At 43.6% G+C, this 18853-nt stretch overlaps 1 protein-coding gene across 2 annotated transcripts in view; it reads right to left on the reverse strand.

The window, feature by feature from the left end:
• The window catches only part of AGPAT4 (1-acylglycerol-3-phosphate O-acyltransferase 4), a 72010-nt gene extending 61811 nt beyond the window's left edge, over positions 1-10199 (reverse strand). Inside the window, exons 1-2 of one of the 2 annotated variants that reach the window (XM_030946045.1) lie at positions 9854-10199; positions 120-238 (exon numbers count right to left, since the gene is read on the reverse strand). In XM_030946045.1, the coding sequence (XP_030801905.1) occupies positions 120-238; positions 9854-10050 (316 nt within the window). In that variant the 5' untranslated portion in view covers positions 10051-10199. The remainder of the gene's footprint in view (positions 1-119; positions 239-9853) is intronic. The other variant, XM_030946046.1, reaches the window with a different exon arrangement.
• Positions 10200-18853: the final 8654 nt, after the last annotated feature.

An 18853-nucleotide genomic window follows, 5' to 3' on the forward strand; every position in this document is an offset into this window, starting at 1 on the left:
GGAACCAGTTTTCAGCTGTACGAGGGGAGGTTCAGGTTGGACATCAAGAGGAATTTCTTAACAGACGGGGTGAATAGACATTAGAATGGGCTGCCCAGAGAGGTGGTGGAGTCACTCACCTTGGAGGTGTTTAAAGGAAAGACTGGACCTGTCACTCAGTGCCACGGTCTGTTTGACATGGTGGTGCTCTGTCCCAGACTGGACTCGATCTCTGAGGTCTTTTCCAACCTCACTGATTCTGTGAAAAGAGCACAGAAGCAAAGCAAGTCTCAGGAAGCCCCTGTGCTTTTTGTCTGACAGTGAGCACCAAGCTAGCAACAGTGAGGCTGCATCCATGTGTGTATTCATCTGCAAGGAGACTGTATCTCTACACGCCACACCAAAAAAACCCCAAATCTGCAGGAAGAATTATCTATTTGCCTCATGTGCTTCATTAGTGTTTGAATAATTTTCCACCTCCCCCAAAGGCACCTACTAGAGCATTTTTTCACTGCTCTTCTTTGCTATCAGCTGATGATAAATAATATTAAACTTCCCCAAGTAAAGTCTGTTTTGACCATGATGGTAACTGGTGAATGACCCCCCTGTCCTTAGCTCAAGAAAAAAACTTTTTTGTCCTGTTTTCTTCCCTTGTGCTACTGAGGAAGGGGAGTGAGGGAACAGTTTAATGCAAACTAAGTCAGTCAAGGTCAACCCACCACAGTTTCTCCAAAAATTTCCAAACTAGGGAATAATTTGAGTATATCTTAAGACTTTTCCCAAAGTTAAGAGAACTTAGGAATGCTTTTAGATTTTTATAAGGAGTCCTGCATTACTGAGCTGCACATTGTTACAGTGGAGAGATCAGTCAGTCTGGCTGTTTCAAAAGCTGAAGAATGCATACCCATCTACCAGCAAAATTTAGAATTTCAAATTTATATACTTGCTATAAAACTGACTTACTGTTTATCTTCTAGTGAGCAGAGAGATAATTTGCATAACAGAGTGTCAACTGAAGAAATAGAAGTATTAATCTGGGAGTTTTCAAATGGTTATTGCAGCATAATGCTTTTCCCTTCTCCCTTTTAAATTTTCTTCCTGCTGTGATCTAATGTAGGGAAAACATCTACACAAACTCTGCATGCCTACCAGGACACAAGTCCTCTGTGTACACATACCTTACTTGCAAAAGGCATAGCAGATTTCCTGTTAGACTCAATGTTTATACAGCAAGGTGAGGAGGGTGACAGCAACTCGAGAAAGGCATGCATAGTCTGGGAAGAAGTGGGAAAGATGGGGAGCAACTGCCCAAGTTATGGTGAGAAACAGTTCAGTCTTGCTCCTTTTTCCAGAAGCATGAAATATTCAGGGAGGAGGGAGATGAACTTAAACACATATCAATACAAAACTCCTTGGAGATGCAACATTTAGAGACTGCAGCACTTGATGCTGAGAGGAGATATTTATTTGGAAAGAATAAACCCCTTGAAGTTAAGCACTTCTGTTCCAAGTTTCTAAAGAGAGTCTCAAAAAATATGTGAGGGTGAAGTATATCAGTTATCTTGGGTGCAGAACATGAAGTTCACAAAAATAGCACTGGAAGGCAAGTTGCTTCTTTCCAAAATACCAAGTGTTGCTGTTCAACTGTTTCCCACACAGATTTCTGTACTTTAATACATTCATATATATACACATATAAATATATATAAAGCACAATTATCTGCAATTTACTTGGGAAAAAATAAAGAGTTGCAGTAAGATACTCAAGATGTAGAGGAGTTTATCAGAGTTCAGTCCAAGAGTTCAGTCCTGGGGACCACCGAGTCCCTCTTTTTTACCACCGAGTTTCCTTTTTTACTTCATTACTTTAATTGGGTCCATTAATCTAAAAAGTCACTTGCACTGACAATAAGGGCAGCACCACACAAAAGTAAAATTTAGGGACTAAGCAAGACAGCAGGACTAAACAGTAAAAAAAGACAAGAAAGTATACTAAGAATCTAAGCAGGATGTGGGCTATGCTGTCACACTAACTAATCAACCTGGATAGTTCCTCAAAAATGACTGAGGTGAATAACCACAAAGGGTATATGACATGCAACTACATCACATGCTCACAGACAATTTAATATTTGTTTTCATGGACAACATTAAGTGCTTAATCAAAGGTAACCAGACCCACATGTTACTGTCATCTGGCACTCTCTAAAATAACCAACCCCCCCAAAAACATGCTTGCACAAAGTCACCACAGTGACTTATGGCATTCTGCAAAAGAGCAGGTCGTTTGTTAAATTACTGATTCTGAATGTTTGCAACAAACAAAGCCTTAGCAAATATAAACACACCTATGTATGTCCGTAAGTAGAGATGCTTTTGCATTTATGATACATGAAATTTTTAAATTTTGCACAGAACAGCAACTGTTCATTTGAAGTACAGAGATAAGAGTCAGTCTTGCTAGGGCACTGATCCCCAATGCACAGCCTAAGAAAAATCTCTCTCAATAGTGAGATCCACACCATCAATCCTTACACAGGAAATTAATACATTAAAAACTACTGAAGTAGCAGGGGGAGTACAGCAGGATGTTGCCACCTGCATTGTAATACTTACCCAGCATCAAGGGCACACTGATCACCTCTACATTGGGCATTTCAGGAACAGATCCAACACAAGAGAGCTACTGAGTTCTTCAGTGGTTATTATAAAAAAATTTCTTTTAAAAGAGCCCAAATAAAAGGAGGTATGGAAGAAGGCTGAGAAAGGATTATTCAGGAGCTGGTACAAAAACAGGGCTGCTTTTATAAATTGTGCTGGGAGTCCAAACATTCTCTTGATAAGAGATAAGCTTTAGAAAGAAGGCCACTCCTATGAAGGCTCATAGCTTATGCCACTGATTGCCCTCACCTTGTTTTAAGAACTAAAAATTACATTCACAGAAACAGAGTCAGCACAAGGTACAGGAACTGCTTATACAGTCTCAACAGACAAAATACTTCCCCTGCATCCAAACCACATTTACGTGTGAGGCAACACAGAAACATGGATCACATTTACTTTAAAGCTTCATATGTTTAATCCTCCTATTCTTACCCACAATGAGTTGCAAAGTTAGATTATAAAAGTATCACCTCTCAACTCCAGTCCTGCAACAGACAAACACACCTCTAACACATAAGCAGTTGTATCTAGGCAGAAGAGTTTCATATCCTCTCAGCAGACTTAATAACATGAGCAAGTCCATTTCTCTATGCAAGATCAAATCCTTCATGTATATAGGATTAGAAAGCAGTTATGGATTTTGTCAATTTTTTTGCCTGTACTTATCCATCCCATTTGATAGAAAAAATTACAGCCATTGAGAAGACACTAGTGAAATAAACCTGGGAAGATCCCTGTTGCTGCTCCTCTCTTACCTCCCATGGTAGAGAGCTTGTTAAAGTTACACAGTAAATCCACAGAACAGCCGACAGCAGAACCACAACCTGCCACTTCCCCAGACTCCAGCTTTCAACACAAAATGGTACTTTTCATACTCCTTTATTTGCCCTCTTGCCCACCCTCACATTTGCCTTGCAACATCTCTTTAAAGGCCACACACAGAGAGCAGAGATGGAATGGACACATCCCACAAGGACCTTCAGCAGAAGCAGATGATGCCATAGGTATAAATGCTCCTGCACAACCCAGGATGTATGCACTGATCTAATGCACTCTGCTTTCCCTTCCTTTCTCCATTCCTCAAGAAATGCAAGTCAAGCATTCAGCAATTTGGATGGTTCTGTACCATAAACTACACGTTACAACTTTAGCACTAAGTGGGCAGTACTACGTGCGTGCACACACAAATATACATCTTTCCTATTATTCTTCCCTTAGAAGGAATTAAAGGCATTGATAGATGCTACAAAGACATCAATTGGAAGATAAAAATCATCAGCACTGGGAAAAGGGTAACTTCCTTTTCTCACTTTCATATAAAGACCTCTTTATATTTTCTGATGTTGTGATTTACATTTTAGTCATTTTGGGTAATGTCTTTAAGCCTTTTTCTAGGAGTCTAATTCCTAACTTGTGTGGCTTTGTTGTTTTGTTTATTTAAAAAAAATAGAAAGTGCAACTACAGTATAACACAGAATTTGTGGCAGCAAAAATCTTAAAAATTGTGGCAGAGATTGGGCATAAGTCACTGAGCTGAGAAATACATCATGGTGACAGCACTGCTGGTTTCAAGTACAACTTCCACCACTGAGCTGCGGGCCAGTAAGAATTTTTTTACTGTACCCAAAACCCCAGTACGACAACTTCAAATGTGGTGCCTCTCTCTGAGCAGCTGTATGGCCACTGCTGGAGACAGCCATGTTCTCCTGCCTGCCAGGTCTGCTGCCCATGCTGCCACAGATGCAACAGGTACATCGCACAGACCACATTCTTTGTGCTTCCAAGTCACACAGTATGAGCCAACAGCACTGACCTTCTCCAGGAGGGAATCCAAAAGCTTCCAGTACAAATCACAAGACATTGTTAACTGTGCTGGAAACAAGAAGTGTCATTACCTGATTACAGCTCCAAGTGAGGTGTTAGGTTTTTGTATCTTCTGCGACAGAAGATAGTCTCCTTCAGCTAAGCCATTTGCATATTTTTAATTAATATGAAGCAACATTAGTATGCTCTTTGAATACTAAGGAAACATTACACAGAAGAAGACTCACAAGGCCTTTTTTTAACCTTTAAGTATTGATTTAACTTGTCTGTATTCTATCATATGATGCTGAAGAGAATAAAGTAGCCGAATCTCTCCTTTATGAAAATCAGATCCCAAAACTGGAAATGCCAATGCAAACAAAAGATGTAGCCATACCAAGACAGAGATACACAGGATATTAGTACTTATCCGTTAAATACTGTTTAATGATTCTTTTTGTAAAACATAGTTTACTGAAGAATGAAGCTTCCAGATTTATTATTCAAAAAAAACAACTCCTGCCCCAAAGAGCTAACACGCAATACTTAAAACATCTTATAGTTGAGATGTGGGTGGCATGGTTCCAGAAAGTAAGATGCCAGCTTCAGTGAAAGGTTCAGATGCGCCTACACAGGAAACAACCAGACATCCAGATGCCAGGTAAAAACCCAAATAAACATGGTGACATCTTTAACACATATCAGCAGTCGTATTCTACATCAGTATTCACTCACCTCTGCCTCATGAGTGCTCAGAACTATTTTGCAACAGCATGAACTAGGAATATTTTCAACCTCCTCATTTTGCCTGACCATCAGTCCTACAACAGCCTGATTTGAGAACTTCAGAGAATAAAAGCCTTTATCACAGGCACCAGTAATTAAGGGAGGTTTCATTTTGGATCCGATTCAAAATCTGTTGAAGCCAGAAGAAATCTCTCAACAAGTTGAAATTGTCTTTGTTGTTTAGCAAACATTATGACTCCAAAACAGCTAAATGTGATGTAACTAATTAATGATCCTGGATTCTCAGCACCTACAGCCAGGGCTAGTCAAAAGCACCTTACGCATCCAGCAACATCATTCAGAGACAATGTTTGATCTGACTGCACTTACTTTACTGGATGGCAAGTGTGCAGATGTTAACAGCTCCTGAACATGCAGCTAGAAATCCAGGAACATTTTAATAAATTTTGCACTCAACTAAGCATTAGATACACCAACACCTACCTGGATTTTCTACAACATCACTGAACAACTGCATGTACCCAGGTCCTTTTAAAAGCCTGGCTTTGAGCATTTCTCCTGCTTACTTTAAGTATTTTTGAGATACTTTTACAAGGCTTAAATACAAAATGAAGCTTTTTTTCTGTCTCCTTGGGTGAAATACAGTATTTATGCACACACTCAAAGGTGCAGGCATGTAAAAAACACACAGTGAGACAGAATCACAGAATTAACTCCTGACAAATCACCTGTGACTTGAAGGGGGGAACCTCATAAATGATTCAAGAGCAATTGTACTCTGCTTGCAGGCAGTATGCTTCAAGACCTTCTGGAAGTGCAAAGCAGTATCTGCAGTAATACTATTTTCCAAAATGCTCAAAAACATGGTAAGAAGCAGCAAACTACAATGTGTGAAGACGCAGATAAGGTGGAGACAGTGAGAGAAGCAGGACAGTTTAACTTTCAAAGTAGCTGTCACTTGAAATCGTGTGCCATTTCCACATATAGACTCCCCACAAATATATTTCTTTCCCCGTCTTTAACAGCAGGTGTTGAGTCTTATCCTTTTTCCAACAGGTGAAAAAACCTGCATTATCTGCCAACTGAACCAGCATGGACAAACCTTTACATCCACCTGGCTCCTGCTGAGAAACCATGACTGAAATTTAAGTTTGTTGGTCCAATTAAAAGGAAATCTAGTGCACATCAGAGGTTTTTCAAATGTTAACAGTCCTGCATGCAACTGAAATCAGTGTGCTTGTCTTTGCCTGCAACTCCCAACCTTTTGGGAAGTAAACCCTCTCTCAGTGACCTCTGACTCCTTTCCAGCCTAGAACTGGTTAATTACCTTTCCCTGTTCCTGTTATTTATGCTACAGTAGAAACCGCAAGCTGGGTCAGCCCTTTTGCAAGAAGCAGAAAATTATTTCAGTGTAAAGCTCTTTGTGGCAGAACATAACACGACAGACAGAAGTGCAGAAAGTCAAAACAGTGGCCTGAGAAGTAAAAAGACTTTAAGTTCAAGTTGAAGAACAGACCATTAGCAGGACCATAACCCAGCATCTCCTGGTGAGCTCACTACAGTTGCTACACTGCTCTGCTCAGTTTCTAACACATAGCTTATGTACCTTTTCAGCAAATCCACTGCAGCTATCATACTTTTCTCACATTATCAAAGAGGGTTCTTTGCAGCATTTTCATCCTTGCCACAGCACAGTTACTCTCATTCATTTTCATTTCATCCTTCTCTGACCTTACCTTGGACCCTATCTCCTTTCTAGTTCGAGGCACTGGAGGAAGACAGGGGAAAAGCACGAAAATGAAGTGAGTCAGCATTTCTGAGCAGCACACAAGCATTAGTCAGAGCTGATCAGGGTACTCACCACAGTCAGATGTTAATTAGCCCAAGACCACCAAACAACAGACAGGCGAGCAAACTTTCCCAAACATCTCAAAATGAATCACTGGGCAAGGCCATCCCACAGATAAAGCACTTCAGGGAAAAAAACACACTCTCAGCTGCCACATACCAGTGCTGAAAGGCAACAAAGCACACAGGGTACTGTTCTGTCACATTTCTACTTCCCTTACAAAATGCCCACTGCATTCAGTACAGCTGAATCAAACACACCTGATGAGACAGTTGCCTAGACTGGTATAATGTTCTCCCTAATAAGCAAGGCCCACAGCTGCAAAAGCTTTTCCTGAGTAAAGTACATGCACAGTGCCTTACTATGCACTGTTGCCCTCCTGCTCCCTTATCAGGACACACTGACAGCAGTAGTAGTGATGACATTAGTTAGGGAAGTGGTGCTCCACATCATGCAATGGCAATTAGAATTCTAAAAATCTAAGACTAAATTACTAATATAGGGTCTAAGGGCCACAAGTGCTCATTTGCAACACAAGAATAGTACCTTGCTACTCTCAGCACAGCCGTGACAGCGTCTTCCTGCAAAAAGTGATTTGAAGGGGTATTGTTCCCAGTCTTCACCTTCCAGCAATAAAATCAAGGGTACACAACAGAAAAAACAATCCACCCCTTTCAGCAGGGCAGAGTACAGCTGCAGGATTCTCATGCATCATCTGCAAGAGACCCTTTCTCCTACAAAACTCCTGTCTGTTATGGTACAGTAAGTCCATTAAACTGCGAGTGATGTACAAGCATGACTCCAGGAGAGCACACCTCACTCAACAGAGATGAACACTGCTTCAGCACCTCTGCATTTGTGCTGGACAGAGCAAGACTTACTGTAAAAACAACCTCCCACCAAAATGACACCTCCTGAGTTTCAAGAAACACAGTTAATTACTGTACTCTGGGCACAGCATTCTCTGTTCTGTGACTCTGAGCAAGTGCTAACCTCTCTGTACAGTTTCTCCACTCCTAAAGTACGTTACTTCCATCTTTTTGTGAGGCACTTACTAAAATCTGTCTAAGTGCTTGCCAACAAGACAACTAAACTTTACTTAAGAGCAACCTTTATCCATAAGCAGCTTGCAATATGTTCTCTCTTCTCTGCAGACTTCCCAATATATTCTTCCACATGAAACCTGGCCCTGTCATCCATAAAACAGTTAAAGTTTCATTTTTCAATACAGCTTATTCAGGCATTGTTAATGCAAAATTAATAGGGAAGAGGAAAGCTACACATAATATTTACACAAATTTCTAAAGTGAATAAAGTGAATATTTACACAAATTTCTAAAGTGAATACGTGTTTCAATCCATAGTGTTTGGAAAACCACAGCATTGTATCAGATACAAGCAGCTAGAGAAAGAAAATGACAGCAAACATTTAGAGCACATCAACTATTCTACTGATCCACGCAGTCAGTCTTTACACAGAAGTATTCCTGGCATATATAAACAGACCTCTGTACGTCTACACCAATCTTATCCTTCACATGAGAAGTTAGAGGAAAAAAAAGGCCGCAAATTTCAGCTTAAGTTGTTTCACAACAGTTTCTCTACTCCAGCAGTTTTTAATTCTTTTGCTACTCACTCTAGTGTGAAGTCATTATCAGTACAAGCTGAGGCTACAATTGCCTGGTACAACAGCTTCCTGGGCCAGAGGCATCATTGTTTTTAAATATATGCTTGGGTTTTTTTGTTTGAAAGTTTCTGGCATCCTTCTACCTTACTGTTAAGCATTTTCAGTTTTCATGTAGCAGCAAGGTTGCTCTCTCCCACACAAGCACCTGCATAAGGTACATCATTCTTAGATGTCTGCACAGGGACTTAAACACGACTTTTAGAGATGTGCAACAAAGATAAGGACCAGAAGTCTTGGTGTGACATTGTTGAAACAGACTCTTTCGTGGGTTGTCTTTTTAGTCATTCGAGTCAGTGCTCACTTGTTGAAATAAATGCTCAAAAGCATTACTTGTTATTTAAATAATGTTCACCACACGGTATCAGCCGACACAGCTTAACTCAGTTCGCGGCCATTATTTAATTCGGCTTAAACATCTTTATGAACAGACGCCGATAGGTGAAAGGCAGAGCTCCTACAACACGTGAGCACGTCACCGGGGAGGCACACTGCCCCTCTCCCCGCCTCAGGTCACGGACTCCCGGCTACAGCGGACAGAGCAGCCGCCACGACCGACCCGGGCCGGAGCCTGAGCCCGCCCGCTCCGGACCCCGCCGCGCCCGCTCGCTGTGGAGCGGCGCCTTCGGGGCGACGGCAGCCGCCCGTTCCCGGGGCAACTGCACCGCCCGCCCCATCCCCGGCCACCGCCAGCCGCGCCAGGCGGCCAGCCCCGAAGGGAAAGTGGAAGGGGCGCCACGCCCGCCCGGCGCTGCAGAGGGGGCTCGGCGGGGCCGGGCCGCCGTAGCTCCGCCGTTTCCACGGAAACCCCGGCGCGGGCAGAGCTCGCCACACAAAGGGGGCCCGCAGGCGGCAGGAAAATTCTCGGCGGCCGCGGGAGAAACGGCGCGGGTCCGGGCGGCGGGGGACATCCAGCCCGGCGGCGAATAGATGAGGGAACTTGTACGCGCAGCCCACCGCCCGCCTCTCCCGCCCGCCCGTTCCGCCGGCGGCTGCCGGGGGCCGGCAGCGCCAGGGAGGGGCTGGCTCGGGGCTGGTTTGTCCGCCCAGGGCAGCGCGCCGGGCGGAGGAGAGAGGGCGGCCCCGCACCTGCGGAGCGCGGAGGGCGCCAGGGGGAGAGCACGTACCTGGCGCCGGCAGGCCTGGGCACGCGTGCCGCGCTGGGGCGCCGGGAGCGGGCGGCGGCCGAGCCGCACCGGCTGCCACTACTTTGCACGCGGCGGGAGCGGGCGGGCGGCTCGGGCGGGGCCGCCAGGCTCCACCCGCCGGGCGGCTCCACTCCGGGAACGGGGCCCCCCTCGCCTTCCCTTCCCGCCGTCATCATGTCACTTCCTCCGGGGGCGGTGGGAAGGGGCGACCCCTCCCCGCACCGGCCTCGCCCGACCTTCGGGGCGCCGCCGGAGCGGAGCAGGAGAGCTCTCGGTGCCGCGGCGCGGCTGAGGAAGGGCCGCGGGCTCCGAGGACGGAGGGGGAGACGGGGAAGCGGCAGCTTGGGGAAGGGGCGCGGCGTGGCGCCCGTTCCCTCAGCGTCGCCGGCGCTGGTCGGAGCTGAGTGCTCGTCATCCCTTCCCGGGGTAAACGCGGGGTGATGCGCACCTGTGACTGACCCTTCACGTAGAAACCGGGCAACAAAAAGGAGCTCCACGGCGTGGATGCTGTGGAAAAAGATAAATGCCGTGGCAGCCATCCAAGCACCGAGTACTCTGACACGCAATATTCACTCTGTGTGACAACGCAAACGTTTGCTGCTAGGCTCTGATTGTGGGGTGAAAGGCAGCTTCCATGAATAGAGAACAGTAGGAACGGAGTCTATTATAAACACCCAAAGCATTGGAAGGTGATGGTGACTGGGATGACACATCGCTGGGACGGCACTGTCAGCTGCTGGGTGTCTGGCTATAGCAGGGCTGGAGGGCTCCCGAGGTTGGGGGCTGACAGGTGACGAGCTGGACAAAGCAAAGCCCTGTTACAGTCCCGGTCTATACCAGCCACATAGAATTCCTGTTTATCTTCAATGTAAGATGGAGGCAAATTAAACACTTGCCACAGTTTAACTCCAGTCAGCAACTACCAGCTAGGCATCAGCCAGTGTCTGCTGAGCACTCTACTGTGCACCACTTGTTTTTCCGGGGTTTTATTCCTCTCTCTCCTTTTCATTACATTTATTGTTATTGTTGCAATTATCATTAGTACTACTGCTCTTAGGGAGCAGCAATGGCAAGGCTGCTGCTCAAGGGAGGAAAGCCTGGAGCTGAGGGTAGCCATGCCACAGGCAGTGTTCTCACTGGCCAGAGCACTTTGCCACAATACCTGAGCAGGGCAGTGGCAGCGCAGTGCAGCTGCACTGACCGTCCTGGACAAGATGAAGCAACAAAACAGGTCTAAAGATTGTACAAAGAGCAGCAGAAGATAAGGCCACAGCTAGAAATAGAGCTACAACAGGGTTGGGAAACAAGGCGGGAGACCAAACCAAACACACGTGGACCTACTAGAAAGCTCTGACAGGGACTAAAGGCCCAGACCTGGGCTTAAATAGAGCTCTGGCCCCTGGGCCACATGTGTGTGGGTCCCAGGTGAGGCTGGTCAGGGCTATCAAGGTGTAACTGTGCCATCAGTGCCCTGACAGGTTCCTGCTGATGGGGTGTGTTGAGTGTACTGTTCAGGATGTCAAGATTTAGTCACCTTCTTCCCATTTGGTCATGGAGGAGTTAAATCTAGTTCACTAGATGCTGGGCTGCTATGTGGTGAGAGATTGGTAAAGGGAGTTTCTCCAGCCATATTTTAATAGTCTGACCCTGTGGCTGCATTTTGGAAAAGAGCTAATTCCAGGCAGAGGGAAAAAATTTAAAATCTGTGAATGAGGCACTTGATTATGGAGAATGGCTGGGTTTGTAGCACAGCCATGTCCAAAGCATCCCTGACCACCTACCTGAAGCAGCTTTGTGTACTACATGTACAGATTCTTGGGATATTACTCCAAAGTATCTTACTCGGCATCTAGGTAATATCCTGAGAGCCAAGACTCCAAAAATCAGGCACTCTGATGCTGTGATAGTTTCTCAACATGTTTTACTTAGTTTTCCTTGAAACCAAACTCTCTGCAGCTGGTTATTTGTATATTCTGATTTTCTGTGAAGCCATAATAAAAATCTGTCTTCTTGCTTTCATTAGTGTTAAGCTGCAGCTGAATGTAATAGGCTTTATGGACACTTTGCACCTGAGAAAACTTTCTACTGGAGAGACAAATTCTAGTTTTGATACAGTATATCTATTTTTCAAAAGACTAATCAGAAATATATGAGTAATAAACCCCTCTTATTTAAGTTGGGGGTTGAAAGGTAAGTCTTATGAAGCTATTAGATACCATGGTAATGACTGAGACTGAAAAGCACATAGAAAAATCTTCTGTGCTAAGAGGAGGCCTTGTGGTGTTCTCGCTGAGTATTTTCTAGGCGGTAGAACAAGGAGGACAAAAAGGAATCAGATTTTCTTTCTGTAAGCTCTGCTCTCCAGGGCACTGAATGGAGTATGTCTCAATTTTGGCATTCTTTGTACTGAATGCTTGGCTTGCACCCTCAGTGCAGTTTTTTTCCTTGTTGCTGGTGGGTATGCAAATACTTTATTTGCATTGGGCAAGATTCAAGAGTTGAATCAGGAACTTACACCAGGCAACGATGCCTCCCAGCTATCCATCACTGTGTGAAATGGGTGATTTTCAGTGAGTTTCCCTGTAAGAAATAAACATAACAAAAATGTGATAACAACAACAATAACAAGCCAAAACCACAAAAACAAACCCCAAACCACCCTCATGCCCCCCAGTCCCACTGGACAGTGTGCGCTCCTATCGGTGAGGAAGTCAGGTATCTGTCATGGCTGAAGCAAAATTACCAACCCTGCTCACCACACGCACTTTTAAATGACTTGTGAATTTGACTTCAGAAATTTTATTGCAGGCAAAAGCTCCTGGAAAGTTCTGCAGTGCTACTTATGCCAGTGTAGAGGAAAGAGGTAGCACCTCTGCTTTGGACGCTGCCAAACCGATAGGGTGGATACTAACATAGGGATATACTGGGATACACTGCCATGAGCAGCTGGACTCAAGAGGTCCAGTTTGCTCTTGCTGCATGTCTTATGGTTAGAATCTCCAATATCTAATAAGGTGTGGGTTATAAAAGGCTCGTTTCCTTCATTTAAAAGCATTCATAATGGTCCTCTTCTGTGTAGACCATAATGGTCCTCTTCTGAGTGTAATAAAGGCTGAACTGCAGGCTGTCCCTCATGCCAGCAATAACAGGAAGTCTTTCCTGTACTTGGCTTATCCGTCTTTATGAGAACTGTGGGAAAGTAATTGTGTCTGAGATCTCTGCTGCTTTTTGGGGATTGATTAAAATCAGCTAACAAGGTCAGACAGGAATTATAGTAAGGATTGATGTGTATAGTATGACTGCATAATCCTTCCCCACTAGGAAACCACATGAAAATATCTATACATAGCTTAATATAAGCTGACAGTTTATTTAAGTATGGAAACCAGAACTGATGCAATGCATTGTAGTAATGATAGAAGTCGTAATGCGGCTGCAGGTGGACCAGTTTAAATAGGCCAGTGGGGGAGTGGTATTGAAAATCACACCCACCCCTGTGTAATTAATTTTTCTGGGCAAGCTTTTCTTGTGTGGACTAACCCCAACTGTGACACCTGCCTTCTTCTCCTCTACCTCAGCTGTACAGTGGATCCACTGGTTTCATACAGAAACTCCCACTTCCCTTGAAAGAAGCCACACAGTACTCACAAATGGAAACATCCTGTTAAAACTAGACCCTGTGGCCACAGTTAATTTTAGAATAGACTCATTCTTTAATTGAATAAGCATTAGCAAAAGAGCTGTGTGAGGTGAGTTACAGGAATTTAAGCTCCAGACTGTCCAATTTGACCCTTTGCAAAGTCTATCCTACAGAAAGAATACTGAATGAGATTCCAAAATCTGTTTCTTTGGACATGTTTATTCTTTCAGCATGCTTTATTTTCTGCAACAAGTCTATGATTACTAATCAGTTACGTAAATTCTTCACAATTTTTAAAGAATACAATTCCTTTAGTAAATACCAAGGATCCTACCATACAAAATGTTTTCCAAATTACTCTTTTCAAAATTACGCCGAATATTTTCATATCTACTGACACCCACAAAATAAATACTCCTTACGTATGTGTAAATATTTTTTCTGTAGCTGTGTTAAGTATTCAACTTGAGTCTACCTATGAGGAGGAGAGGATCCTTTGTTTCCCTTTACATATGTATCTACTACAAATGTCACAGATTTGTTTTTCTTGTTTTCTTAAAACATGATTAAAGTGAAGGCTTCTGCATGGACCACTTTGGGCTGAAACTTCGTGACTCAGGTGACTGGCTTTAGATATACATACAAGTACAGGTGACGGAGCAGATATTCTAGACACACAGAGACATACATGCACACACATTCACACACATACAAACACCTACCCCATGACAGGAGGAAACCTTGCAGCTCTCATTAAGCATGGTTCGGAGCGTGACAAAACAGTGAGGGCTTCAATGGCACCTTGGAAATACAGAGATGCAACATCTGTTACTGGCACGGTCATGAGTGTACGTGGGTGGAATTCCTCTCAGATCTTAGAGGGAAGATCTCTTTGCAGCTGCAAAGGTAAGGGTTGTTTAGAGGGTACTCAGGAAACTACAGAAAAGCTCAGATAAGGAACTGCAGAAGAAAAATCTTGGTCTGAACACTTGGAAGCTGGAGTAGCACAGACCCTGTAAAAAGAAATGCTGTTTATGCATAACTGTTTACATCAAGGAAGCACGGCGCATTGGCTGCTCTCCAGATCTTCAAGGGCAATACCTAATTTGCATATGTAGTTACAGAGACATTTACAATCAGAAACAAATCACACTATTATTCTTGTTGCTTGCATATGTACATTTCCTCACCTAGAAGAGGAAATAACTACTTCAGTATGATGAGAACAAGGCTGCTTTATGCCACAGTAGTGTGTAGAGATGAGCTATGTGACCCTGCCATTTCAAGCTTTGTACAAATTTACATAAAATGGCAATCCCTGCAATAAGTGGGGTCTTCCTGATCTAGCTTATAATTAATTCTGTAGCAGTGTCCTCACCCTATGAAAGGCTGTATCCTCACCCCACCCATAAAAGACAGCAGCTTTAAGCCACACTTAGAGCATTTATCTTCATTCTGCCAGGTAACAACTCTAGTTCTGTTGTCAAATTTACATTGAAGTTAGTGTTTGATTATCTGTTCAATCACACAGAATTGGAAAGGTCATTTTAAAAAACCTTGAAGAAGAACCAGGAAAAAGACTCATCCTCATACATTGCTCACTGAAGAGCACATTACCTGCTGCATATCCTCTCACCAACCCCACACCATGCTGTCCATACTGGAAATAAAGACAGGACTCAACTCTTGTCTTACCAGCTGTAGCTGTCTCCGCCCCATGTTCTCCTGCATGCTGCTTTTGTAAAGACAGCTTTATCTGAAGGGATAAAAAGAGCTATTTCCCAAGAAGGGTCTACTTCCCAAGAAAATTATGGATAAACCATGGTTTGAGTGCTAGGAAATAATCACTAAGAAACAGTGTTTATATAGGGTCTTCATATGGATAGTAGATATAATTTTTTCAATTTCTGTGTAGTCTTATGTATCTGAAGAGCAGATTTGGGTCAATTTTTAATCTGTATACTTTAGTAGAGCCCACTAATGATTCATAAATGTCCTACACTAGAGACATTGTATGAAGCATAGTTATTGGTCACTCAAGGGTTAAATGTAGTAGTACACCTTATAGACTAATCCTCTGTGTCAGCAAATTCGACTCCTCAAAAATTGAGCTAAGTGACATTCTGTACTGTTGCTTTCTTTCTCATAATGACCCACAGGTTAATGAAATAGATTTTTAAATAAAAAAGGCATTAGCTAAAAGCTAATTGGGTAAAAGCTGGGTATTTAAAGTTTTTATAAATGTCTGTTACACACATTAAGGAATGAGAACATTTGAAACATCATTTTTGGTACTAAACTGCAGAATGAGATTGCATGATATTTGATAACAGGAAGTACAAACAGCATTAGCAGCTCAGGACTTAGAGAAAATGAGTAAAAGAGCCAGGTAAGATCTTGTACTGGTTTTGTCTTGGGCTGTCAAATATTTGTGATGTGAAAAATACAAGTGAAAAAATACAGTACACTACAGACTGCTTTATCCACTAAATGGAGCAAATCTGTGTTCTGTGAAAAGACTACAGGACACTGTATTTCCTCTAATTTCTTCCCGTTGAGCTTTCTTCCCCACTGAAGTGATGGTTTAGGGAATCTATGTATTTCCAGTGTCCCAAAAGGTCTTAGCTCTTCATTTTCTATAATTTGGCCTGATCTTGCTCCCAGTGGCATTTCCTTGATTTCAGATGCAAACACAGCTTCAGAACTGGCTATTGAATAAGGATACTGTATTAAGAAAATTACTAACTTCCAGAGAAAAGGAAAATAGTTCCTGAATCTAAAACTCTTAAGTGAGTATGGAAACCTTAGAACAGAAGTGTTTTTACGTACAGTAGTTGAAAATCTCTGGCTTCTACTAATCATTTACCTGTGAATACTAATCTGGGTGTTTTATGCATGCTCGATTCCAGTTCTGTATCATGTTGTGCTATCCCACAGCCTGTTCATGGGGTGAAATTTAAAAGGATTTGCCAGGGATCTAAGAAAGGCATGTAGTCCAGGTAGAAGCAAACTAGGTGATATTGCCACACCACTTCAGAGGTTCTCTATAACCATTACCAGACACATAAGATCAGGCCATTTCTGTAAGAGCTTGCTTTTGCTTCCAGCTGCTCCCATGTGATGTCTGTGTTCTTGACCGCCTCAGTCCTAAGTGTGGGTGGCTTCCAGCACAAATCACAGCAGCCCCCAGGAGTGTTTCAGTGTAAGGGCCTGGTTCTCTGTGTATGCTAGAAGTCAGCCTTTCCATCGTTTTGGTTTGAGTTGGGAGGGACCTTAAAGATCATTTAGTTCCAATCCCCCCTGCCATGGGCAGGGACACCTTCCACTAGACAGGGTTGCTCAGAGCCCTATCCAGGGATAGGCATCTTGAGCACCTCCAGGGATGAGGCATCCACATATTATCTGGGCAACATCTGCCAGTGCCTCACCACCCTCTGAGTAAAGAACTTCTTCCTGATATCTAATCTAAATCTACCCTCTTTCAGCTTAAGGCCATTCCCTCTTGTCTTATCACTACATGCCTTGTAAAAGGTCCCTCCCCAGTTTTTTTGTATGCCCCTTCAGATATTGAAAGACCACAATGAGGTCCCCCTGTAGCCTTCTCTTTTCCAGACTGAACAACCACAACTTTCTTGGCCTTTCCATAGGAGAGGTGCTGCAGCCCCCTGATCATTTTTTTTGGCCCTCCTCTGGACTGGCTCCAGTAAGTTCACATAATTTCTATGCTGGGAGTTCCAGGGCTGGATGCTGCACTCCATGTGGGGTCTCATGAGAGCGGAGTGGAGGAGAAGAATCACTTCCTTTGCCCTGCTGGCCTTGCTGCTTTGGATGCAGCCCAGGGTCCATCTTTGCTTCATGGCACAAGCTTCCCCATGGTATCTTTTTCTCTTCTGTTCTTTGATTCTGTGAAAAGCAAGCTGAAGCTAGGGGATAGCTAGGGGCACGAATGACAACAGGCCATGGAGGTAGTCAGTAGTCTGAATCCAGCAAAAGACACTGGCAAATCTTTAGAGTCTGTTTCTTCAGGCAACTCCTTTGTAGTCAATGTGAACTGCATTGTGAATTTGAAATTGCAGTCCACTTCCTTTGGGAAAAAAAACACTGCAATAGATAGTAGATAGCAAGCTCTTACAAACCATTGGCAGGCTGTTCTGAAACCAGTCCTCAGGTTCCTTGAGCATCACATTGCTTGATACATTCATCAAACCTGAGGCAAAGGCCTTGCCCCAAATACCTCTCCTACAGGAAACTGTGCTAAGTGACCTTATGGCTAAATGCCCAAATAGCTCAGCCAGCAATTGGGCAGTACTCCCACTTGGCCCTGGAGGAGTGAACCTCCATGAGGTGGCTGTCTAAACCTGGTAGTAAGATACTAAGGTGGTACCTTAGAACAATTGCCAAGTGTGGCCTTATCAGAGGGCTGCCTGCGTCACAAATCCCTCATAGAGAATTGTTGGATACAGTACATGAATGGAACGGACTGTTCTCTGAGAAAGACTTTACAGCTCAACATCAGAATTGCTTAACTGGGCATGTGTTTGTATTAGATGGTACAATGAAGTTTTACAGAAAATGCAGTAGGAAACGCAGAAGTACCAAAGCTGGGCGCAGTACATGTCAGATCATTTATGTGTGATGTATTAAAAACTCAAGCGGACAAGGGATCTGGGTTGCTATTAGGGGGCACTTCTTGCTCTATGGAGAGTCCTCAGTGTCATCTTACTGTCATTTGTCACAGGAGTTCAGGTGCCCTGACCTCAAGCCATCAATGTTAACAAAGGAATGGCTCATGGCGCACACGCACATCCTGGTGAGCCTCAATCAGCTGGTGTCCTCATCAGCTCCTGAGCTCAGCCCCAGCTGTTTGGTGCAGGTTTAGCACAACCATTCTCAGAGTGATTTGACACTGTTTAATTTGCATGCTCACTTCTATGCTAGCAGTATGTTATTAATCCTACAAACCACACTGATTTATAGTTTTTTCCCAACATGAATAACATAGCCAATATAATTTCCTACTTATCAACTGCCAGATGACTAAAAATTACTGATCCAGGAAACTGAGCTCTGGGATCTGTCAGTTACCTGACAATTCAACCATAAAACAGTCTACATAAGCACTCTGTATCTACTGCTTTTTACAAATTTTTTGAATCACAGGTGCCTCAACTATTAACAATAAAACCAACAAAGCCTGCTGCCTCCTAGGCTTGGTATCCATAATGGTAGCATGAATCAGAATTGGCTACACTAACTCCAGTAAATCAACAGCACTGAGCAATCCCATTTCATTAATAAGAGCATCTCATCACCAGCTTCTCCTTGGAGACAAATGGCTG

This window comes from Camarhynchus parvulus, chromosome 3 (genome assembly GCF_901933205.1).
Source record: "Camarhynchus parvulus chromosome 3, STF_HiC, whole genome shotgun sequence".
NCBI lineage: Eukaryota > Metazoa > Chordata > Aves > Passeriformes > Thraupidae > Camarhynchus > Camarhynchus parvulus.